Source organism: Momordica charantia, assembly GCF_013281855.1.
Source record: "Momordica charantia cultivar OHB3-1 chromosome 1 unlocalized genomic scaffold, Mcharantia_2.0 BLBB01000001.1, whole genome shotgun sequence".
NCBI lineage: Eukaryota > Viridiplantae > Streptophyta > Magnoliopsida > Cucurbitales > Cucurbitaceae > Momordica > Momordica charantia.
In genome coordinates, this window is record NW_028275157.1 from 14,523,832 (window position 1) to 14,548,584 (window position 24,753).

The 24,753-nt window shown below is 34.9% G+C and overlaps 3 protein-coding genes, 1 long non-coding RNA gene, 1 other non-coding gene and 1 pseudogene across 5 annotated transcripts; 4 read left to right on the top strand and 2 right to left on the bottom strand.

Moving 5' to 3' along the window:
• Window positions 1-2,530: 2,530 nt before the first annotated feature.
• LOC148213318 (uncharacterized) lies at window positions 2,531-4,982 on the top strand. The gene is made up of 7 exons (XM_088118009.1): window positions 2,531-2,947; window positions 3,265-3,441; window positions 3,547-3,693; window positions 3,924-4,025; window positions 4,115-4,185; window positions 4,295-4,362; window positions 4,598-4,982. Exons 1-7 carry the CDS (start codon window positions 2,705-2,707, stop codon window positions 4,837-4,839), a joined length of 1,050 nt encoding a protein of 349 aa, XP_087974135.1. The 5' UTR covers window positions 2,531-2,704; the 3' UTR covers window positions 4,840-4,982.
• A 3,164-nt stretch (window positions 4,983-8,146) lies between these two features.
• LOC148213319 (proteasome subunit alpha type-4) lies at window positions 8,147-9,136 on the top strand. Its single transcript, XM_088117529.1, has one exon. The coding sequence runs from the start codon at window positions 8,154-8,156 to the stop codon at window positions 8,904-8,906; it is 753 nt and encodes a 250-aa protein (XP_087973655.1). The 5' UTR covers window positions 8,147-8,153; the 3' UTR covers window positions 8,907-9,136.
• Window positions 9,137-10,563: 1,427 nt separating this feature from the next.
• LOC148213320 (uncharacterized) lies at window positions 10,564-12,469 on the top strand. Its single transcript, XR_015791401.1, has 2 exons — window positions 10,564-10,809; window positions 11,729-12,469. It is a non-coding gene; the product is annotated as an uncharacterized LOC148213320 (long non-coding RNA).
• A 2,095-nt stretch (window positions 12,470-14,564) lies between these two features.
• On the bottom strand, window positions 14,565-15,504 carry LOC111019486 (MIZU-KUSSEI-like protein (Protein of unknown function, DUF617)). The gene has a single exon (XM_022295889.2). The coding sequence runs from the start codon at window positions 15,502-15,504 to the stop codon at window positions 14,746-14,748; it is 759 nt and encodes a 252-aa protein (XP_022151581.2). The 3' UTR covers window positions 14,565-14,745.
• A 2,808-nt stretch (window positions 15,505-18,312) lies between these two features.
• On the bottom strand, window positions 18,313-20,720 carry LOC111019435 (protein NRT1/ PTR FAMILY 2.8 pseudogene; annotated as a pseudogene).
• A 441-nt stretch (window positions 20,721-21,161) lies between these two features.
• TRNAV-CAC (transfer RNA valine (anticodon CAC)) lies at window positions 21,162-21,235 on the top strand. Its single transcript has one exon. It is a non-coding gene; the product is annotated as a tRNA-Val (tRNA).
• Window positions 21,236-24,753: the final 3,518 nt, after the last annotated feature.

The following is a 24,753-nucleotide window of genomic DNA, read 5'->3' on the forward strand; positions in this document are numbered from 1 at the left end:
CCATGTCCAAAGCAATCAATTAATTCAATAAGTCCCATTGCACCCTTTCAATTAACGAAAAAACAAAGTAACAAAAAGAACCGAATTGCAAAGAAATAAGCATTTATAAAAGAAGAGGCATGATTCATGTAGGAAAATAAAAAGATATTAAAAAATCATTGTCAAATAAATATTTGGTTTATTTAAGATACAACTAATAATGAGGTGGAATTCAATTTGGGACTCATTCAAATGGGAAATCAATTCTCATCCAAACTTCCAAAGTTTCCCTGGGAAATTTAAATATCACTCCACATTCATATCCATATTTTGGAAAGAAGAGTTGACTCCATATTTCTAAGTCAAAATTACTTTTTTACTGAGAGAATATATATATATATATTTTTAAATTTATTAAATTTGTTTTGAATTTGAATTAATAATCAACTTTTAATTTTTTTAAAATATAATTAACTTTTAATTAATCTATTATGATTCAAATTCCATTTGAGTTCTAAAGATATGTTTGGTAACGTTATTTTTTCTAGTTTCTCTTTTTAATAAATAGTACTAATCATTAGTTTTTGTTTATGTCATTTCCAATTAAAAAGTACATAAAAATATGTATGGTAACTATTTTTCGTTTCTCATTTTCTACCATTCTAAATAAAAAGTAATTTTATATAAAAATTAATTTTTAAAATTAACTAATTAGAAATTTTATCTTATATTTATTTTGTATTTTATATGTCAAAAATGATAAAATAATGTTTTTATTTATATTTTGAACAAAATAAAAGAATAAGAACAATAAATAAAAAACAAGAAAAAGTTTATTGTTTACAATTTTTTTATACAACCTTAAAAACGTTTCTTAAAAGTATAAAAAGACGAGATAGTAGAATAGTTATGAATTGATGAAAAAAAAGAAGAAGCTTTTAAAAAGAAGAACCAAAAGAAAAGCCATTCATGTAGGGTTTTTTCCCCTTTAAAAATAAAAAAGATATTAAAAATAATTGTCAAAGAAATATTTGGTTTATTTAAGATACAACCAAGAGTGAGGTGAAATTTGATACTCATTCAAATGGGAATTCAATTCTCATCCAAACTTTCAAAGTTTTCCTAACAAATTCAAATAATACTCCATATTCATATCTATATTTTTGAAAGAAGACTTGACAAAATATTTCTAAGTCAAAATTACCTTTTTACTGAGAAAATAGATATTTTTTAAATTTATTAAATTTGTTTGAATTTGAATTAATAATCAACTTTTTAGTTCTTTAAGGAAATAATTAATATATTAGGATCCAAATCTCGTTAGGCCTTAAAGACAAGTTTGATAATGTTTTTTTTTCCTAGTTTCTCATCTTTTTGTTCATTTTCTCTTTTTTAATGGATAGAAATAGAACTGGTAATTATTATTTTTTATTTATGTCATTTTAATTAAAAAAAGAAATAAAAATAGGTATTGTAACTATTTTTTGTTTCCCATTCCCTACCAATTTAAATAAAAATTAAATTTTAAAATTAAATAATCAAAATTTTTATCTTATATTTACTTTAAATATTTATTATGCATTTTATATGTCAAAAATGATAAAACAATATTTTTATTTATATTTTGAACAAAAAAAAAATAGGAACAATAAATAAGAAATAAGAAACTTTTGTTTACACAATTTTAAAAACATTTCTTAAAAATAAAAAGATGAGATACATTTGATTGGGTGATGTGAAAACATAAATTTGAAAACTATGAAAATAACTATATTTTTATTAAATCAGTTGTTTTCAAATTTATGTTTTCAGAAATATAGTTATTTTCATAGTTTTCAAATTTATGTTTGATAGTAAATTTAGAAATTGAATTTCAATTTGAAAATTTATTCAACAGGTTTAGTACTATATTTGAAAACTAAATTATCATTGCCAACTAAATATTTGGTTAAATATAAAATAATATTTATTGATTTATTAATATATATGTCATAAAATAGTAGAATTATTATGTCACAATATTATATATATATATATATATATATTTTTTTTTTTTTAAGTTTTAACAAGTTTCAAATTCAGGATTTAAAAACATTTAAAAAGTTATTTTCAAAATTTACACCATTTGAATCGCACAAAACAAATATGCAAAAAAAAAAGGAAAATTCACTTATTCTAGTTTTGCCTTTACATTTTTCAAAAATACTTAAAATAAAAAACAATAAATAAGCCATAAATATTTACTCTTCACCCACATAGGGTCCTAATATTTTAATCGATAATTCCGTCAATTATTTGTACTGTATTTAATTTAAAATATCTATTTTCGAGCTTAATGTTAAGGCGAATATCTTGTTATTTTAAAAATTAAAAAAATGTAGTGCTACCATGTTATTTTTTTTGTAAAAATATTAAATTAGTAGCATATTCAAATGATATTTTATTTCATTATATTATTGGGTTAGAGGCGTGGGGACACAGTCGGCAGAAAATTTTCACGTGTGTCGTATTTTGTAAAACCCACCATAAAACCCGTCAGGTCAAATTTCGTAGTCCACAACTCTGTTCCTCTTTAGGGCTTATTCGTTTTCTTCTTCTCTAGGGTTTTTCTCTGTTCAACGCCAAACTTTTCTCCCAAATTCTTGATTTCCTTGTCTTTAAAGACGGATGTGAGATCAAGATCACCCATTCTTCTGCCATCTTCGAGGACGGCTTGAGACGGGAAATGAATATGGAGGCTCGAGTTAGTGTGGTGGTCGAAGGAGGCCAGAAGGCTCTTAATTCTGCTCCCGGCGCCGTCGTCGACGGCGGCGCCAGGAAATACTTACAGCAACATACCCAGAACAAGCCGTCTTTGAACCAGCAGTCGCAGATTGGCACGGTGCAGCAGCTTCTTGCTGGTGGTATCGCCGGTGCCTTTAGCAAGACATGTACGGCGCCTCTTGCTCGCCTCACTATCCTCTTTCAGGTTTGCTCATTTCTTTATCGGTTTTCGTAGTTATTTTCAAGAAGATTTCTTTATGTACTCCTTGTTTATGGGTTGACCAGGGTTTTTTCTAATTTTGTATGTTGCGTCCGATTTCTTTAATTAAGGGTTGTTGGTGAGGAAAAATTTGGTATTAAATTGTTCTTAGGACTTGGCTTTACTTGACACGAGAAACTAGCCATTGTGTGGATACTGGGATTAACTTGATACACCAGTCTTCTTGTACTTCTATTTTATCTCTTGCTCTGTCCTGAATCAATCTAGTTTGTTGACGTTCTTGCATGATCTAACTTCACCAGGTGCAAGGTATGCACTCTGATGTTGCAGCATTGAAGAAAGCCAGCATATGGCATGAAGCTTCGCGAATTATCAATGAAGAGGGATTCCGAGCATTTTGGAAGGGCAATTTGGTCACAATTGCTCATCGCCTACCCTATTCTTCAGTCAATTTCTATGCTTATGAACGATACAAGAAGGTGAGCCATGGGTTCTATTAATTTTTTTTTCGCTTTGTGCTAATTGGTGTCGGAGCATTTCAATATTTTTATAATCGTCACTTGTCTTTTCCCTCCTCTTTGCAGTTTCTGCAGTCAATTGTTAGGGAAAGATATCAGGGTAATACCAGCGCAGATCTTTTTGTGCATTTTGTTGGTGGTGGTTTGGCTGGAATAACAGCTGCCTCTGTTACGTACCCACTGGACCTTGTTAGGACCAGACTTGCTGCACAGGTTAATTTCTGTTATTGTTGATGTCGCCGGTAGTGCATTGTTGCAATTATGATTATTCTTTACAAAGATTTTTTTATTGGATATTCATGATTCACATTTTTTTCTCCTCCATCTCATTGTTTTCTCTGTGTGTGTGTTTTATTGAAATTAGCTAGTTGTAGCATCCAATCCTTGTGTTATCTTTATTTTGTTTCTTTGTAATAACCCTTTTCTGTATTTGAACTTTACAGAGAGATACCATTTATTACAGAGGCATCGGGCATGCATTCCATACAATTTGCAGAGAAGAAGGTTTCTTTGGCTTGTATAAAGGACTTGGAGCTACCTTGTTGGTATGCAATTTTCTAGTTATACATGTATACCTACATATATTTGCTTTGTTCATTTGACTTAAACGACAACTTTAAACTATGTGGTGCAGGGTGTTGGACCAAGTATAGCCATCAGCTTTTCAGTTTACGAGAGCTTGAGATCATTCTGGCAATCTCGAAGGTAAAGACTTTGTGCTTAGTTATGTTTGGTCATACTATATTTAGAAGTCATGTACATTTTGGTTCTATACTTTTATGTTTTGGCATAATATCATTTGATTTGACACCAGGCCTCATGACTCCACTATAATGGTCAGTCTTGCTTGTGGTAGTCTTTCCGGCATAGCATCATCAACAGGTAAGTGTGGTTTCTTAAATTTTTTCTTATACCTACTCACTTGACTTGATATAGAATTTTGAGATAATTTGCATTGAATCAATCTGAAAAAATGTTCTTGCTGCAATAGTACAGTCTATACAATGCACACTTTTAACTGATATGCGTAATACAGTAGCTATTTTAGTTTACCTGCATTACTAGTGAACTAGTTTGTCTTTATGCCTGCTTTAATTTAATCTCATGATTATTTTAGCAACATTCCCTTTGGATCTCGTGAGAAGAAGGATGCAATTGGAAGGTGCTGGTGGTCGGGCCCGTGTTTATAACACTGGTTTACATGGAACATTTAAACACATTGTGAAGACAGAAGGTCTTAAAGGTTTGTACCGAGGGATTCTGCCAGAGTACTACAAGGTTGTACCAAGTGTAGGAATCGTCTTCATGACATACGAGACTCTGAAAACATTTCTATCACGAATGCCCCCCAGTTCATAGTTGCTTTCAAATGCCCAATTCTTCGATTTGAGTGCTTATTTGAGTCACTGTATTATTTCCAGCTTGTAGTATTCAACGAAGAACAAACTGAGATCCATAGAAATAGGTTACTGGTCAATAGGATAATACTTTAGAGTGGTCAATTTTTATTATTTTTTTGAGGAATTTTGTTGCAGTAAATTTTTGCTTTTACTTTTACTGAGGAGATTAATATTTTTATCTTGTACAGGAAGAGTTAACCAAAGAGTTGCCAGTTCTGATACCATTAAAGGTTGACATTGTATTCATTATCTCAAAGAGCTACATTGCCTTTATTATACTGATTATCATTCTTCGTTAAGAGTTGTCTTGTGTCTGCTTATTCATGCGTTTAAATTGTTCACTGAATGATGCTCAAAAGAAAAAAAAAGAGGTTCACTGATCTCCTGGCTCTGCTAAATTCTATCGTTTGAGAACATAAACTTGTTAGTATCATACGATCATTTGTATATAATGATTTAACTATGATTTGCTGAGGAACTTTTTTGGTGTATCGGAAGTGGTTCAATTTCTCTCATTCTCTTTAATATGCTGTCTGAATATCATCATCTATGTCCGAATATCATCATCTATGTCCAGAATCTAATCAGTATTTGAATCCAACACTTGATCGCCATGTTTTCATGCCTCCGTTGTGACTCGAACATGTCGATCTAGTTAGCGAATTATTTGCAAGAGTTAAGGCTTTTAACAAATCAGCACATGTTTTTTCAGTACACTTCCAGAGGCAAAAAAAGAAAATATTTGGAAGTCACTTATCTCATAATTGGTTAATACAAATGGTACCAACCAAATTCTTGTATTTTTTAGTTGTATAGCCTTATACCTCTATAATTAACCAATTCTTGTATATTTTTTTAGTTGTACAGCCTTATACCTCTATAATTTTGGAATCGCATAACATTGTATAATAAGTTTTTCTTTTCTTTTTCTATTTTCAGTATAACAAGTGGGGTGGAGCATTCACATGATATTTTGGTTAAAGATATATGCCAATTAATTAAACTGATATTCGTTGTTGATTTATGTGTCTTGCATCTCGGAGATTAGAAGTAGGAAAAAATTGAAGGTTTAGATGAGACATTTTTAAACTTTAGGTATATTAGACACAAAATTAAAAATTTCAGAACTATTAGACAATACATTTAAAAGTACAGTCTAACTTAATTATAAAATAATTTGTTAATACAACTGTAAGAATACGTAAGAATGTTTACCGTTTTATCAAAAAAAAAAAAAAAAAAGTCTTACACATAATTTTTGTTTAGAAATTTTTGGAAACTATTTTCAGAAAACAAATTGAAAATTACAAAAAAAGAAAAAAAAGAAAGAAAAAAAATCCAACTATTTTCGTTAATCGACTTCTTTAGCTATCGGAAAGGAAAGTTGGCTTGGAGAAAAAGGAAACCTATTCTGTAAATGATCCCTTAAAGCACCTTCGATTCTTGCTTTCTCTGCTTCAAACCATTTCGGCGAAACGAGTGACGACGCATACCTTTTCTTTCTTATTTTCTCTCCGTCAGGTATGTATTTCTCATCGCTAATTCCACTGACTGTTTTACGATGGACTATCTACTGAAAAATCTATGGATTCTTTTCGATTCTGAGCCGTCTTTACACTTTAGGGCCACAAATTTTGATTTCTGGAAATGAAAATTCACACATTCATCCCTTTCCATCATGCCCAATCCAAACGCGCTATAGTCCTACTGAATCAGTGAAAAGTTTTAGATTGTTGGTAATGGTGCATTTGGTCTGGGTCTATCCTTTTTTATCCTCTAATTTGGTCATCCATCATTTTCTCGCCCTGTATGCTTATATATATATATATATATTTTTTTTTTTTCGAACAAAAAAACTGTACGCTTACTCTGGGTAAGTTTATTCCGAGGTAGAATTAGGGGAAGAAACTACTGATCGTCATTTGTTCAGCTAAATCTTTTGTAAAAAGTAACTGAACAGATGTAGAAGATAGGCCGGGGGAGAGAAAAAGAGAGTGTTGGCAGCATTGCATCTCATTGGGGATGGGGAAGGGAACCAAAAGTAAGATACAAATCTTGGGAATATGTTTTTGATGAACACCACCCCAACAGTATAGGGCTTGTCACAATTGTACCAATGAATTTTCAATTTGAGCAATTATACCTTTTAAGTTGCTTTGGCGAAGAAATTGGCCCCTTTTGTTTCAACTGTAATTTGTTTTAAAGGTTCCACTTGTGAGCATACACGTGGGCTGATTCGTCTCCTTCCAAAAAATGTTAGGTGTCACCCTTTGCAAAGAACATGGGAAGTTAAAATGAGGAGGCTGAAATGTCGGTGTAGGGAGGTGGAAATGAAATAGAGATAGGGAGAGAGAAAATGCGGTATAGATATAGAAACAGAGAGAAGAGAGATGGATAGGGAGAGGTAAAGGTAGAGAGCGGTAGGGACATATAGAAATAAAAGAGACACTATGTTAGTTAGATTTATGAAGATAAAAGAGAAAATGCATTAAGAGAAGTGAAGGGGAGATGGAGAGAGAAACTGTGGTAGAAGATTGAAGTATATACACACACACATATATATTAATATATTGACTGGGATAGAGATTGAGAGATAAAAAGAGAAATTGTCTCTCTAATAATTTCTCGCTCTCTGGAAGTTACTCTCTTTTAACCTTTAATTCTGAGTCTATGTCTAGCATTTTTTTTGTTCTTTCTGATTCCCTTACTCGCTAACACAGTTTCTTTTTTATCTCTCTATCTCTGTCTATGAATCTCTCTTTCTTGGCCTCTCCATCTCTATCTATTTCAATCTCTCTACCACAGTTTTTCTCCATAAGAGATTTTGGCCTCCCTACACCCACATTTTGGCCTCCTCATCTAGTGCTCCCTCTTCGTGTAATCATATAAAAAGTGCGAGATCCTATCATTTTAGGAAGATGGAGACTCATTGGTACATTTGTCTTCTCACATGAGATAGTTTTAAACAGACACACTAGCAGTAATAATGGAAGGGGGCCAAATTATTCACTTATGCAACTTTTGAGGTGTAATTGCTCAAACAAAAAATCTGAGGGTGCAAATGTAACTTGTCTTATAGATCAGGAGTGGGTTTTTGAAAATTTTCCTAATTTTTTGAGAATACTCATATAGTGTCAACTTATTTGTCCCATGCCATGTTTGCCTCCCATCTTCTTATCCATGCCACTCAGATTGGGACCATCATCCCTTGCCAGATTATCTATCCTTAATTCTCTGTTCCTCTTCCACCTCTGCACAAACAGGATACAAATAATGTCTCGAAGGTATGATAGCCGAACAACGATCTTCTCTCCAGAAGGCCGTCTTTACCAAGTTGAATATGCAATGGAGGCAATTGGAAATGCCGGTTCTGCAATTGGGATATTATCTAAAGATGGGGTTGTCTTGGTAGGTGAAAAGAAGGTTACATCCAAACTCCTGCAGACCTCAACTTCCACTGAGAAGATGTACAAAATTGATGATCATGTTGCATGTGCTGTGGCTGGAATTATGTCCGACGCCAACATATTGATCAACACCGCAAGGGTTCAAGCCCAACGCTACACTTATGCTTACCAAGAGCCAATGCCTGTTGAGCAACTGGTTCAATCTCTCTGTGATACGAAGCAAGGCTACACGCAATTTGGTGGTCTACGCCCCTTTGGTGTTTCTTTTCTTTTTGCAGGATGGGATAAGAATTATGGCTTCCAACTTTACATGAGTGACCCGAGTGGAAACTATGGTGGTTGGAAGGCTGCTGCAATTGGTGCCAACAACCAGGCAGCACAGTCAATGCTTAAACAGGATTACAAGGATGATATCACTAGGGAAGAGGCCATCCAGCTAGCACTTAAGGTGCTTAGCAAAACCATGGACAGCACAAGTCTTACTTCTGACAAGCTTGAATTAGCTGAGGTTTTCCTCTCACCTGCTGGAAATGTCAAGTATCAAGTTTGCTCACCAGAGTCCCTAAGCAAGTTGTTGGTGAAGTCTGGTTTGACTCAACCAGCTGCTGAGGCTTCCTAGACTTTATTTTGGACGTAACACCTCCTTTTCGATGTTGCACTTGTGCTTGGCCTGGCATGTCTCATGGTCCTTCATATTACTTGAACTGAACAGCGGTGGTATGTTATGTTTGGGATTGACAGATTATCTTTATCATTTTAAAAGTTTTCTCCTGTCTTTTGTGTAACCGTGTTAGGAACACTGGTCATTGTCTCTACAATGCACAATTATCGAGTTATTTTATTGTGTTATCTCTGCCCTGTTGCTTGATGAGCACTGTAGGGAGAAGCTTCCTTTGTGATAAACGAATATGAGAGGAAGAAGCTGCCCCCCCTCCTAGGCATGGAGAAAGAGACAGAAGAAAATACTTGTGTAAATGGCAATACTTTTCCATTTACGTCTGTTGGAATAAGGAAGTTATCCAAAACTTGCTTTAATTAGAGATATTCTGGAAACTTGTCATGATCATGAAGCATTTTTCTTGAATTGGATACTATTTTAGCAGCGGAACTGAAGAGGATCTGATCCTTTGAAGTGACCTGTACCTGGCTCTCCGTGGCATCAAATTCGATCAACTCGTATGGTTTAAGTTAGGATAATTTGCAACCCGAGTAAATATCTCTAGTTCTACAGCGTCTTTAATGTTTATAAATCATCCGATCACAATATTTAGAAGCTATTGTTTTGGTAAGGCCGAGTTCTTGTTTATGCATGGTTGGTGATATTGACGATGGGACAAAGGCTGTGTTTTGGCATCTGAGCAATGATGGCAACCAGAGTCACAGACAACACACAGCAAGCAAGCAATCAGATAAAGAGGAGGCAAATTTGGTGCCTTTCTTTTTCAATGAGCATAAGAATAGAATAATGAAAGAGCCTTTTGTACTGTGTAATCAAAAGCTGATGGTGACCATCTATATCTATCCTTACGATATAATTGCGTCACCAATTCCTTCGCTTTGATTTAATCATTTTGGGATTTCCAGGTGGAAAAAGTATAAGAATCCCATATCATTAGACACCTTAATTTAAGCCCCTTTTTGGGTTCTCCAAATAAATTAATAAGCTTCTATATCACTCCTTTTGCTTTTTCTAGAACAGCGAATCACTCATATATACGTCTTTAATTAAATATCTTTAATTAAATAGAGATGTAACGATAACCTCGTCAGTCTTGTCTAATTATAGTAAAATATTTTTACCTTATTCAAATATCTCAACTATTTGAAACGGTTGATTTCATCACTTTTACCGAAACTTGCTCGACTCGAACCAATATGATTGAAAATTTACAATTTTTACCTTTTCAAAATTGGCAAAGCTAAGAAAGGAAAAGGAACAAAACATTAGGGGGATTCTTCTTGGAGACAACTAGGGAAAAAGAAGATGAAAAAGCAGTCAAGGGAAGAACAATGATTGTGTAAGAAAATTAAGAATGGCCCACATGATCATTCAATTGGGTAGCAAAGAACAAAAACAATCATCATTCTGTTTCAAGTTTCAGCAAGCAGCACCTTATCAATGGGTTTCCCACTCAATACATTGCAATATTAAACTAGAAAGATTCTTGGGGATCAATGGCCTCAAAAACCCTTATAAATTCTCATCATAATGCATAGAAGGCCTTCATACTTTTCTCTCCTCTATTTCAATCACTTGCTTTCCATTTTGTCATCATTCTTTGCTTTCTCTGGAGTTCTATAATGTTTGAGTTAGGATCGGGTAATCTGCATCCTGAGGTTTAGGGAGTTCATTAATCAGTTTGAGTGATTTTGTTTTGGTCATATATTGATCGCATGCTTACATCTTCCCTAGTCCTTGGGATGCAGATTATCTCTTCCTGATTGACAATTCAGGAGTTGGTTTGATCAATTTGTCTTTTGTTGTCTCCTTCAATTCCTTAATTTATGCAACTTTTCTCAAGGTACTTCTATGATCTTTGTCATTATTTAATAACTTTTGAAGGGCAGGAAAGTTTAATTATGGATAAGTTCTTTATACTAACCTATGTTTCGGAGGTAAGTTAATCAGCCCCATAACCACCTCTCAATCTTATCATGATTAAGGTTGTTTTTGTTGGTATGGAATGGATAAATTTATTATGAAACATTGAAATATTATTTCCTCAATGAGATCATGACTATATGCTAGTTTACGTTGGTCTGGTTTTGCTGATCAATTTTGTAATTTCCATTGGTTTGGTGGGTTTTCAGTTAAGTCATTGGCGTTTAGTTTTTCCAAAAGTTGATTTCTATGTTGGTTTTTCATTTTTCTTAACTTCTTATAATAAAATGTTTCAATAGGTCGATTTAGTTGGTTGTGTTTTTATGTTTGGCAGCTTTGGCTATGGTATCATGGTATCAATACATAACAAAATGATATAATTAACATAATTACAGAGATTATCATTTCTTTTAGTTTAACGTCACAGGATCAAAGCCAAGATGAACTAAGTTCAATGGTGATTGACACTTGTCTCTAATCAATAAGTTATGAGTTCGAATCTTCCTATTCCACTTATTATACTAAAAAACAGTATAAGAGCAAAAACATTACCACTTTCATATTCAACTTTTACGGTGTAATTCTTTTAGCAGCTATCTTTGTATATTTTTATCTCAAGCTAGAATTTTAGTCACTCTCGTGACTTTACTAGAACTTTGCCCTTAGATACATTTTGATTAGGGTAAGACTCAAAATTATTTAAATCAAATATGAAGTATACAATTGTTAATTGAAATTGAAATAATGAAATATATATGGTATGGACATTTCTAAAACAAATTTTCTAAAATTATATTACACGCTTCGCATTGAATTTAAGCCTTTTCATCACTTCTTAGATAAGCGGATTACCACTGGAAGGAGGAAATTACCTCTTCAAATCTTCATATCATGTCGAGGTGGAGCAGCTTGATTATTTCTGTTTGGGGAAGAGAATACCCTGGACACGTGGAGGACCCCTATTGGTGCTCCAAGATGACTCATGAGTCATGCCCAGCTCGGACGGCCGAGATCACCACCACTAGGGTTGACAGATGCTAAGTATGAGGGCCGAGGTGAACCTGGCCGAGGTCCGACCTACCGGGAAGCTCGGTGGGGGCCGATGTGAGCTACTGTCAGCGGCGTGATTATCGGGTATAACCGACGGTCCCGAGATTACCGGGTGTAACCGACGGTCCCGAGATTACCGGGTGTAACCGTCGCGAGATTAGCGGGACTACCACCCATAAGTAGAGGACTTCACTGCACGATCAGGTACGATGATTTCTGACCTCGAACTAAACTGTGAATCCGACCTATACTGACTTGATCGTCGGAGTGCTCACCTTTTTGTGCAGGTCCGCCCAAGTATTCAGATCGGTCTGGAGGCCGAGTTCGAGCTGCAATCTGAAATACATTGTGGTGCATATCCTTGCATAAACAATTTCAATATAAGTATATATGCTTTAACAGATTGATTAGGCTCAGATTGACATCACACATGCCACTCAATTAACATACTACTCTCTCAAAATCATATAATCCATAACATGTAATCTTCCTCATATTCTTCTATGAATTATTTTAATTTTTATTTATAATCAACCTTGTGATTGACAAGTTCATGATTACATACTCTGTCGGAACCTGATGAATATTAATATGGTATCAGAGTCCAAAAGCTCAAACGCCACAATCACTTATTCACGTTGAGACTTGAATATGTGTCCTTCATATTAATGAAGACCCTCTTCTTTACCAATATATCGAGCTACTTCACCTAATTAACCATGGTTAGATAGTTGCTTTAGCACACATCACTCTATAGTATCAGTTGAACCCCTTAAACAACTTAATTTTTTTACAAGCTATCAAACGATTGATATTTAAATTATTTTGACATGTATAATAACCCAGTATTATCATTAAACTTTAATGTAGAGTTTGGATTAGATTTTCTTTTTCATATATAAAATCTAATGTGCAGATCAAAATGTCTTTTTTTAGTGTCATTATTTAGAGCAAAAGTTGATCTTTATCTTTGGTGGAAAGTATATCCCCAATTGGACTAAATTATTTTTTTAGTCTTTAAAGGAAATTGGAGACCAAATCATTCCAGAAAGTAACTGACGTTCCTGTAAACCAACATTAGTGTTGGCTTTGATCCACATTTGAATATATACTTTATTCTTCTATATCTTCTAATTACAACTTGGATTCCTTTTTCTTATAATAATAATGTTATAAACAAAGATATGGTGTTGTTATTATTTTTTTAATTATTAATTTTCTTGAATCATATGCAATGTTTTAATGTCGAATATTATAATCTAGGTACATTATTGAAGAGATCAAACTAATGTGGCAGTTTTTTGTATTAATCATTCAAATGAGATGAAAAAAAAAGTAATTGAAAATTAGATAGGTTATGGGAAATATCGTCATATTGAAATTTATGCCCAACATTACGTACAAAAGTCAATTAAATTTAATTGCTTGAATGGATTTAATTCACAATGACATGAATTAGATAGGCCTAACTTGAATAGATATGATATGAAATTGTTTGCCTTAGGCATCGTCTTTACGACTTTGCTTTTAGTTTCATCCCAAAAGCTTTATACTAATGGAGATAATTGTCGATTATACTCTTCCCTAACCAATGTGAAACTTTTTTGTTTGCATTCCTCTTACTAACCCAACAATATTATCAATAAAAAAAATCGTAAGTTCAAATTCCTACCTCACATGTCGTTGCGAAAAAAAATTCTAAAATAGATAAAGATGACCCATGATGAAAGTCACAAGTTACTAATAGACTACCTTTTATTATTTCTCTAGTTTCTTTTTAAATTTAAAAAATGCACAATTGGGAAACATTCAAAGCTCTTATTCTTCTTTTGGCGTACCTACATTTATTTGGTAACATTTGAATGCTTTGCTGGTAATAACAGCCGTGACTATGTTATTTAAAATTTTGTTTAATTTTGAGCTCCAAACTTAAGATAAATATTTTTTTTAATTCAACGACATTTCAAGTGGGGATCTGAACCTTCAATATTTTAATTAAAGATTTTTGGTTTAGTCAGTTGAACTTAAATGGTTTATTTATTATATATTATATACATTCGGTGTTTATTCGAAAAATAATAAGTTAATATTTACAGAAGTTGATTCATCAGTGCTTCCCAAGGCTTAGTCGTTGCAACATAAAACAGCAAAAATATAGACTACTCATGAAACCATATTTGCCTACCACAACTCACAAGACAAAAAGTATAAGGATAGCTTATAGACTGTTTTGGTCTTTAAATTTATATCTCTACATTCATAAGGTTATATTTTAAAGTTATAAATTAAAAAGAAAACAGGTTGGTCTACGAGGAATCTAGTCAGTTTTAATTGATTTGATTGTTAAGATACTGGTACACATCATCAATTAACAAATCATATACAGCAAGTTCCATTGGACAGTTCGAAATTAAAATTACAGTACAATCTAGAAATGAATATCTGCACAAGAAAGAGTTTATTGGGATAAGTGACTAAAATTCCATTGGACTTGGGAGGAACAGATCCACAAAGGTTGCAAAATTAAATGACTGCATTAAAGATCCTCATCAACCCCATAAATAAATTTTATCCATCAACATGAATCAAGAAAAATAAAAAAATAAAGAGATAAAATCAGAAAAATAAAGATTTCTTTTTTTCCTGATAAAAATGAAAAATCTTTCCACAATCCAAACAAGAAAACGCAGAGTTTTCACGAACCCCTTTTTTCTATCCTAAAATTACCCAAAACCAAAGAGAGAATTTTTTTTTTTCGAAAATGTACAGGAAATTTGTAAATAAAGCTATCCATTTGGAAATTTAATTACCCATTTCGAGATCTGAGCAAGAAAATACTGAGTTCTTGACCTGGGCACTCGTCCGGGTTTATAAGATGAAACGATTCCGAGTCAGAACTCCCCACCACGTGCTCATAATTAGCTCTCATATACATCACCTCCTCCGAACCCGACCCGAATCCGGATGGAATAACGCCCGCCCCGACCGTCGTCGATTGCATAGTCTTGAGCATGAATCGGACCCGATCCCCGGCCTTTTTCCTCGCCGCGAACCCGAGTTTCCGGCCGTTGCAGGACATTCCCCAGACGGGTATCGAACGGAGCGGGCACAACCCGAGCTCGACCCGGCTGCACTCCAGGGCGATTCGGACGAGTCCGAATCGCATTTCGTTGACGAGTTGGTGCGTCAGAATCGGGAACTCGAGTAGAAGAAACGGCTTGGTCCGGAGGCGGTCGTGTTGGACGCAGAACCACACGTGCCCGCGCCGGTTGCCGAAGATTGTTCCGATGACCATGGATTTCGACGGGCGCGGTGCGGCCATGACGGCGGCGGCGGCGAACTTCGGCGTGGCGCTGTCGGGAGTGGTGGCCGGAGATCCTTGGGGGGAATCTTGGTCTTGGGTTGGATCGCATTTGGTGGCGGCGGTGGTTTCGATGTCGTCGCGAAGGGAGGTGCTTAGTCTTTTCTTGGGGGCGGCGGCGGAGGTGGCGGTGGCGGTTGCGCCGGCGGCGGGGGGAAAGAAACAAGGAAGAAGGAACCGACGTAGGGCGTCGATTTTGGCCATATTTTTCTTTTTTTTTTTTCCCTTTTGGCAGAAGAGAGAGGATCTGGGAGTTTTATATAAGGCTCTGATCGGAAATAACTTTTTTTTTTTTGGGAAAAAAGGAGTACAGTGTAGAAAATATATATATATATATATATATCTGACGCGGGAACTGAAATAGCCGTTGGGATTAAATTTTACTTGCTAGATAGCAACACTTGTTAACTCCTGAATGGTCCACGTCGCCATTGCCAGTGTGCTAGATTTGTTAGGTTTAAATCTGATTTTTTTTTAGTATGGTTTAAATCTGATTATACTATTGGTATATTCGATTTTCATATGTGTTATATTATATGTCAAAAAAAAAAAGATACGTGTTATTATATTTTGATACTAATTCAACTTTGAATACTGTTTGTTATTTTTGTTTTCAAATTTATTGGAGGGGGTGGATTACATTTATTTCTTAAACTGTTTTTAGATTTACAAATTTTCAATTTGAAATTTTAAAATGCATAAATATATTTGAAAATATAAAAGTTTTGATAAATATAATATTTTATATTATAAACTTATTTAGGAGATGAAATAAACATAAAATTTAGAGGTCAAAATGGAATTTAAATGGACTTTTATTTTTTATTTTTATCTTTTAAATTTGCTGATTTTGTGAATATATATATATATATATATATATATTCTTTTTGATTAGAAAACAGGTAAGTTGAGAGATTCGAATTCACGATCTCTTGGTCAAAGATAATTATCCGACTTCTAAAATTTTTTTCACTGATCATAAATGTTTTTATTTAATAAATTCACAGTTGTCAACATTATGTTATCATGGTTATTCATTAATCATTAAAACATTTATTTTATCCAATGACAGATCCTCTACTTTTCCACTCCCTTAAATCCTGTTTTAAAATTGAAAGTAGAACAGTAATTAAATATTATTTTCGTAAAAAATTCATGATGCAATCCATGAGTTTGTTGCTTCCATAAAGTTATATGTTTTTTTATATGAAAAATAATAATGATTAAAAAGTTATTTTATAATTGAAAAAATCAACATCCACTTATAATAATATATATAATCAATAAAATGATGAATCCTACGTGTCATTTATAGTAAGAGAAAAAGAAAAACGCAAATATAAACAAGTTTTTTTGTTCCTTAATTATAATTGACCACTCATCAATGATGTAATTTGCCTAAGTTGTTAACACTATATATATGGCTCGAACCGAGGACGGAAGAGATATAGAGAGGCAATACATCCACTACACCACTCACGAATCTTTTGAGTTAAAGCTACTAAATAATATATAATATAAACATTATACTTTTTTTTTCAGAAATAAACCGATCGGGTGGTTGTTTCTTGAAGAGACGACTAACGTTCAAATTTTAAAAAAAAATTACGTGGCGCCACGTCTAAATGGTCGTCTCAGAGACGACCAACGTTTTTTAAAACTACAATATTTTTAAAATAAGTTTCAAAATTTACAAAATTTTTAATATTTTTAATTAAACAACTATATTTTTAAAACAAGTTTCATTTACAACAATATTAAAAAAAAAATCCCAATTTTAGTCTAAACCCATTTTTATCCCACTTAAAAATCACCATCCATGGATTTATCGATTAAAAGCGATATTAAATTTTTTTAAAATCAAAATTTTAATTTGTCAAATAAGATTAATGAGAATGAGAAGGGAGGTGATTTTGGTACGATGTGAAATCACTTGCGCATGAAAAGTGATGAGAGGGTTGTTCGTTCTACCACTGACGCACGCTGTTAACATCGCACGCTGCTGTTATCGAACATGGTCGTTGCGGCAAGCCGTTGACGCCACTACTGTATGTCGTGCCGCCATCGCTAGATCTGTGGAACGCCGTCGCCGCTGAAGGGTTTAGCATCCTAGAAGGGTTGTTTGGTGATCCTCCTTTCGATTTGGGTTTGGGTTCGGTGTAGAATGGCGTATCAATCGGTTGTCATTCTCTTAACTCTTATAATTTCGAATCTCTCTCGGACAGTACCGATTATTGTTCAAGATTGGAAGCTCCTTTTGTTCTTACAAAATTAGAGTTGAAATACCATTGAACAGAAATCTTGGCTCTAGGATTATTGTCATTCTGATTATGATTTGTGTTGATTTTGTTGTATGTCTATTGTCTATATCAATCTCTCTCGCAGATGTGTTAATCTTACAAGTGGATATAGGTATTTTATAGATTGAACTAGTGTAAATTTTGTGTCTTTATTCTTTATTTTGATATTGTTCATTGCTGAAATTTATTAGGTAAATTTTCCTTTCTTAATCACCTCTAAAATTGGCTTAAAGATTCTGTTTAACCCCTATTTTAAAAGCTAAACGATTCTGTAAATTTATTAAAATTCAAAACACGCAATATAATGAAAGTAGAAAGGGAATGAGGGAAAAGCCTTCCCTTTCACCCATGTGACAATTCAACAATAAAACTAGAGTCCTGCTAAAGGTTTTTTTTGTCCATCCAAATGCAAAATATAATTTACATCACACAGTATATATATTAATTTATTAGTCTGAATAGTGAGGTCACCAAAATATATGAAGAATAATCGAAGACACAATTTAAGTCATATAAAAGTCGCTCTTCCTAATTCTAAGATACATTTCCAAAACTATGCTTATTCTTCCCAATCTGAATCAACTGTAAAAGAACAATACATCCAACACACTAGGAAAAAACTGCACACACCGAACAAACAACACAACAACAACAACAAAAAAATCCCTGAATAAAGACTAATCAAAACAATTGACAAGAATCAACTACTGTGTCACAACAAATTTGCAATAACGATTATAAATATTCTATCATCTACGACCCGTTCCTCATCTTCTAACTGCCTCTCGTGTGTCTGATCATGATCATCAACATCACTTTTGGGTAAGAAACCCGCGGCAAAGAAACGAAAATAGAAGAAATTCAAGGTCCCAATCACAGCAACCACGTAGAAGAAGTATTCAAGCCGGTTGTGATTAAGATCATTACCACCGATCCATGCAGTTTTTTTCCCGTCAATTGTAGTGCTTATTTTGCTGATGATTCCCACAAGAACCGAGCTGAGATAGCTGGCCAACGACAAGCTCAAGAAAAATATAGCTCCGGCCACCGTCCTCAGGCTCTCCGGCAAGTGTGTCGTGAGAAGCTCCATCACAGCAATGGCAGCAAAGGCTTCCGTCAGGCCCGACAAGGCGAATTCCGGTACGAGCGCCGTAACATGCAGCCGCGCAACAAATGAGCCATTGCCACCGCCAAGTCGCGGCGGAGCTTCTCGGTAATGCCGGACACGACCATGCAAACAACTGACATGACGATCCCGATCTCGATCCTCCGCTGCATTGAGATTCTCTTGTTCTGTCCGGTCTTCCGTTTCATCATTGCCACATACTTCTCGTAGACAAAAATCCAGATGGAGAGCGCAATCATGGGCGTGAGGTTCATCCATGCCGGCGGGATTTCGAAATGCCGCCCTAGAAATCTGTCCATTTGAATGGCTTGCAAAACCCCAAACGACCCCATTTGCTGCATTGCGATGAAACACGAAATTCCGGCCACCCAAACGGGGACGATCCCTATAACGCATTTGAGCTGCTCCACTTGTTGGACGCTGCACAATCTCCAGTGGCTGACGGAATTCCCGTGCTCGTCCAATTCGGCGACGGGATCAACGACGGTGGCTGCCTTATCAAACACTAAGAACCTGTTCGTGTGAGGAAGCTTGGTGGAATCCGGAATTGTGGGAGGTGGGTCGTGTAAGTTATTTTGGTTATTGGGTTTGGAGAGTTTGGACTTGCGACACGTGGCGATGATTACTTTCGCCATATCAGCAAAGACGCTCCCTTGTGGGGTCTTTCGGATGTAAGTGCCGCGACCGAGGAGGAAGATCAAATAGAGAGGACGAAGCAGGCAGTGGGAATGGCGAAGCCGGTGACCCAGCTGATGTTGGTTTGGATGTAGACGACCACGGTTAGGGCCACGATGAGCGCGATGGAGAAGAGGAAGTACCACCAGTTTAAGAAGCTTTCGAGCTTGGCTCGGCCCTTGTAGGTCGTGGTGTCGAACTGGTCGGCACCGAAGAGATGTTGCAGGGTCTTATTCCGCCGGCTCCGATCACTAGTAATCCAAGGCCGAGGTAGAGGAAGGCGAGTTGCCAAGGCTGCGGCTGTGGGCACTTAGCTTGGCTGTGGCTGCAGCTGGGAGGCCTTAGCTCAGGAAGACCAGCGCCTAGGGTCAACACTCCCATGCCCTATTATTAACATATTGGAATATTCAAAACCACGTGGAAAAAGTTCATTATTATCGGAACATTATACTCCTTTTTATTTATATAATAACAAAAACAAATTGATCCCACGTCATTTTTAATACGCGATGATAATGTCACAAGCAATGAATGAAATGGTCGACAAAATATGGTATTCTCTAATTCCATAAATTTTGTCCGACCATAACATTACAACAACACGATGCGAATGTCAAAGACACGGTTTTCTTTTTTTTTTCTTTGGAGTACACAAAACCCCTTTGCTTTTTTCACATTTCCCATTTACTCATTCCAACTCTCTCCACTTTGTACTTCTACTTCTACTCCAAATTAACCCAACACGTAATCTTTAATAATAATTAAAAGCTTATAAAAGTATAAAAATTTAACTATTATAAACTTATAATTTGATATTAAATGGATAGGGTTAAGAACCTGGAGAAAGTTTGATGATTTACTAGAAACGGTAAGACTTGTTAAAATTTTGTGAAGATGGGAACGTACGAAGAAGGATGCGATGGAGCCGAAGAGGAGAGTGTAAAACCTTCCCAAGTAAGCATCGGCAAGAAAAGCTCCGGCGATGGGAGCGAAATTGGTGGTGCCACCCAGATGTTGATCACATTAGCCGAAGCCACGTTGTCCAAATTGTACATCGTGTGCAAATACAATATCAAATTCGCCACCAAACTCATCGACGCCAATTTCTCAAACGTCTCATTTGCTATTATACAATAATAAACCAAAAACCAAATCACAAACCGAACAAAAACAAAAACAAACAAATTTAATTAAATTTATGTATTAATTAATTTACCAAGTATGAATCTCACGGCTCTCCATCCTCCTCCGACGGCTGCTTTTGAAGGAGCAACGGGTGGAGGATCCAAGGAAGAATGATCAATGGCGTCATTCTCCATATATGTTTCCCCTCTTTTCCCTCTATCTCTCATATCTTTTTTTTTTTTTCTTGTCTGAAACTTTGCAATGTTGTTTCTTCCTTCGCTTCATTTCAACACTCGCTTAGCTGCAGGTGGGTTCCTATTTTTAGGGTCTCTCTCGACAGGATCTCTCAGGCTGCCAAGTAGTAACGACTCAAATTTTACATAATTAATTTCCCTATTTTACAAAATGATCGAGAAAACATATATGATTGTAGATGAAGGGACTTCTAATAATAGGAATCATCCAGTACACGAGAGACAAAGTCGCCACCGCAAGATCTTTGAAAATTTTGCCCCTTTAAAACCATTGTTTCAGGGACAAAATGAAAACAAAGAGAGAAAAATTTCAACCCAAAATCCATGAGGATTATTCAACGTATAAAATAAATTATTTAAATCGAATGCTTGTTTATAAATGTCTGGGTGGTGTAGTTGGTTATCACGTTAGTCTCACACATTAGAGGGTCTCGGTTCAAACCCGGGCTTAGACATATTTTTAAATGATATTTGTTTTTATGGCGCTTCAGAAGTCAAAAGAAAATTTGGACGACCAGGGGTCAGAACTTGAGAAAATGTCAACGGAGCGACTTTTCCATAATCACGGTGGAATGATTTCAGAAATAATTCGATGTACGTGTGAAATACAAAAATGTTGAGTTTTCAATTCCCACACGCGTTGTTCAATCTCTATTATAAAAGGAAATCCAAACCCTCGAGTTCATGAAAAATTTTGCTTTCTAAAAAGGGAAAATTGATTGAAGATAAATATGGTTGATGCAGCGTTTATTATAATCCCAGTGGTCTTTTTTTCCGTTTGTATTGTTTTCACCGTGTTGAGTTTACTTTGCGGGTTGAGCGTTGGTGGCGGTACCAGCGGAGGCGGCGCTGATTTTGGTGGCGGCGGCGACCACGCAGGAGGAGGCCATGATCTCGAAGATGGAGGTGGCGGCGGTGGAGGTTATGATGGAGGTGGCGGTGGTGGAGATTATGATGGAGGTGGCGGAGGTGGAGGCGGCGGCGGCGGGGGAGGTTGTGATGGAGGCGGTGGCGGCGGCGCCTCTGCTTGTTGACGATCATCTTTTCTTGCAGTGTTGGTCGCGTATATATGTTAGGATTTAGGAATCAATTTCAAACTATTTGTGTTAGTAATTATTTTTATTGAAATAAATTTGTTTGTTTATTATTATTATTCTTTTTTATTGCTTCGTTTTACTTTCCACCAACAATATATCAATCCTTTTATTCTCTCGAATTCTTCGTTAAGGAAGAATTCAATAGAATTTATTATAACATTTTTTCTAAGATTTTAACGGTTTGCCTTGTCTTATCTACACAATAAAATATTCTAATATAAATATAGGTTTTTGTAATGTAATTTTGGGGAGGCCGATCGAATCAGACAATTCATATCGGACCTGACAGATTATGAATAGGAATTATTGACTTGAGCAGCTGAATTAAAGACGGCCTGAGAACCAATAAAAATAAAGAAATCAACTCAATTTGTGAGAGGGGTGAATTATCCATCTCGTGTTGCTTGGGTTATAGAGGTAACTAATTTGGCATTCTCAAGTAAACTTGGGGAGCACACTTGCGTGATGTTTTGGAGCAATATCACTTGCAAGTCGACAAGGTCTGGTCACAGGGAGGGCGCGACCACACTTGGGCCATGTAGGTGTGACGCGACTCTGGGAAGGGGGTGTGGCCAAATATGGATTGTTCATCTTTGCCTCCTCCAATCATATCTCCAACAATAATTCAATTTATTAAGATATATATTAATTTGAATATTTTGAGACGTACTTGAATTAAAAAAAAAAAAAGCATAGGTACAATAATCAAGTATACCTTGCATCAATTTCATTTCCCAAGTAATCATTGGTGCGTTAAAAGCTCACACAATATAGTATAAAAGTGTTAATATGATATATTACTATGTGTGTAAATATTTTTATTCTAAAAAAACTGTGAATGAGACGTTCCTTTCAATTTTGTTTAGAGCTAAAACAGTTTAGTAGAGCTAAAACAGTTTAGTAGAGCTAAAAGAGAGCCAAATTCCATGTGACAAAATTATGTGTGTTTATTAGCTCTAATTATTTTCAGGTCAAATAAAGAAGAGGTGAGATTCCGAATCTAATACTTTTTAAAAAGTTACTAAGGTCTTAATTAGTAGAAAAGTAAATCACGAATATTGTCTTTTATTTGCTGTGAGAGAGTAAGCTTATAAACATTATTGTTTCTTAATTATTTTCTGACTTTTTGAATTCTAAATGTTTGACAGTGATTCATATTTTATGTTTCTCTTTTTAGGAACGCTCTCAAAATTATAAATTTATAAAATTAGTTTCTTGTTTTCTTATTAACATTTCAGTTTTTCAAAATATAAAATAAAAATATTATTTTTTATTTTACTTCTATATTGTTTAATAAATATTTTAAAATTATCTAAAAAAATAAATATAACATTAAATTTTCAATATTTTATTCAAAAATAATTTTTAATGTAAAAATTTTGTCTTAATTTGTTTTGATAACAAAAGAAAGAATAATAATAAAAAAATAATGACTCAACATAATCTAATTTTTTCCCTATAAATAGGAAACAAGAAAGAAAGAAAAAAACATTACCAAATAGATCATCAGTGAGGTTGTAAAGTCGTAGAGTAAACCATTCAAAATTTAAACAATCAAATTCAAAGAATTATACAATTGTAGCATAAAGGTTCCTAATACTATTAATTCAAGTCACAGAAACAAAAATATTATTGCAAGATTTTGTTACATATGTTCGGGTGGTGCGGTTGGTTGTCACACTAGTCTCACACACTAGAGGTCTGCGGTCTGAGCACAGGCTCAGACAATACATTAAAAAAAAAATAATTTGTGAGTTCTGATCCAATTTAATTTGGTACAAACTTGATTTTTATTAAAAATTAATAAAGTTTTGAAAAGTTTTTACATTGTCTTTTGTATAATTAATGAATTTACAGAAAGTGAACAAATGTATTAAAATTGCGATATTTATTTAAATCTAAGGTTAAGTTTAGATGAGAATGGATTGGTCTATGATAAAAAGCTGAGTTGTTTTTCCTATATAATTTTCTTTAAAAGAAAGAGAGAGAGGAAAAAAAAAAGGCTTGAGAATTAGAACGGCGTCTCGGTGGTGTAATTAGTTGCCACGTGGCACGCGCTTAGTCTGCGCTGGAACTGGAAGTTTCCGGTCAAAATTTTTTTTTTTCCTTGTAATTTTTTGTGCGAAAACTTGGAGGAATATATTTTGAGAAGTTGAACACGCATCCTCCAAATAATAATAAATGCCGTTGTTAATTAACGTGTGGAATGCAAATATTTGGAACTTTCAATTTTTAAGCACACACACGTTACCCAATCAAATGTGTGGTGTGTGGGTGGCGTTCATTATAAAGGAAAGGAAATCCATATTGCAATGGAAGCTTGAAGTTGATAGCAATTTTTTGGAAAATTTACAAACCAATTTCAACGAAATCTTTCAATTTTTTATTCATTTCATATCAAAAATATGGTTGATGCACCGTTTATTATAATCCCAGTGGTTTTTGGTTGCGTTTTGATCGTTGCCCTTGTTTTGAGTTTGCTTTGCGGTGGGGGCAGAGCTGGTGGCAGATCCGGCGGAGGCGGCGCTCATTTTGGTGGCGCCGCCGGCCACCACGTAGGAGGAGGCCATCATTTCAGAGCTGGAGGACACGTTGGTGGCGGTGGCGCATGTGGCGGCGGTGGCGGTGGGGGCTCTGCCTGTTGATGACCGCCCTTGCAGTGGTAGCGGCATGTATATTATTAGGAATCAATCTCTCCTGTACAAGTGGAGAAAATTAGTAATTAATTTTGCGTAGGTATTCTTTTAAATTGTTGAATTTGTGTGTTATCTTATTATTATTAAGGTAAAATACATTTTTAGTTCAAATAGTTTTAAAAGGTCCATAGAATTAAATTTTCGTTAGTTATACAACTAACGGAATTGCTGACGTGACAT

Coding starts and splice junctions, on each gene's coding strand:
- LOC148213318 (XM_088118009.1), top strand. CDS start 2,705: ATGAATATGGAGGCTCGAGTTAGTGTGGTGGTCGAAGGAGGCCAGAAG. Junction 3,442..3,546: donor CTTATGAACGATACAAGAAG/GTGAGCCATGGG, acceptor TCCTCTTTGCAG/TTTCTGCAGTCAATTGTTAG. Junction 4,363..4,597: donor CGGCATAGCATCATCAACAG/GTAAGTGTGGTT, acceptor TGATTATTTTAG/CAACATTCCCTTTGGATCTC.
- LOC148213319 (XM_088117529.1), top strand. CDS start 8,154: ATGTCTCGAAGGTATGATAGCCGAACAACGATCTTCTCTCCAGAAGGC.
- LOC111019486 (XM_022295889.2), bottom strand. CDS start 15,504: ATGGCCAAAATCGACGCCCTACGTCGGTTCCTTCTTCCTTGTTTCTTT.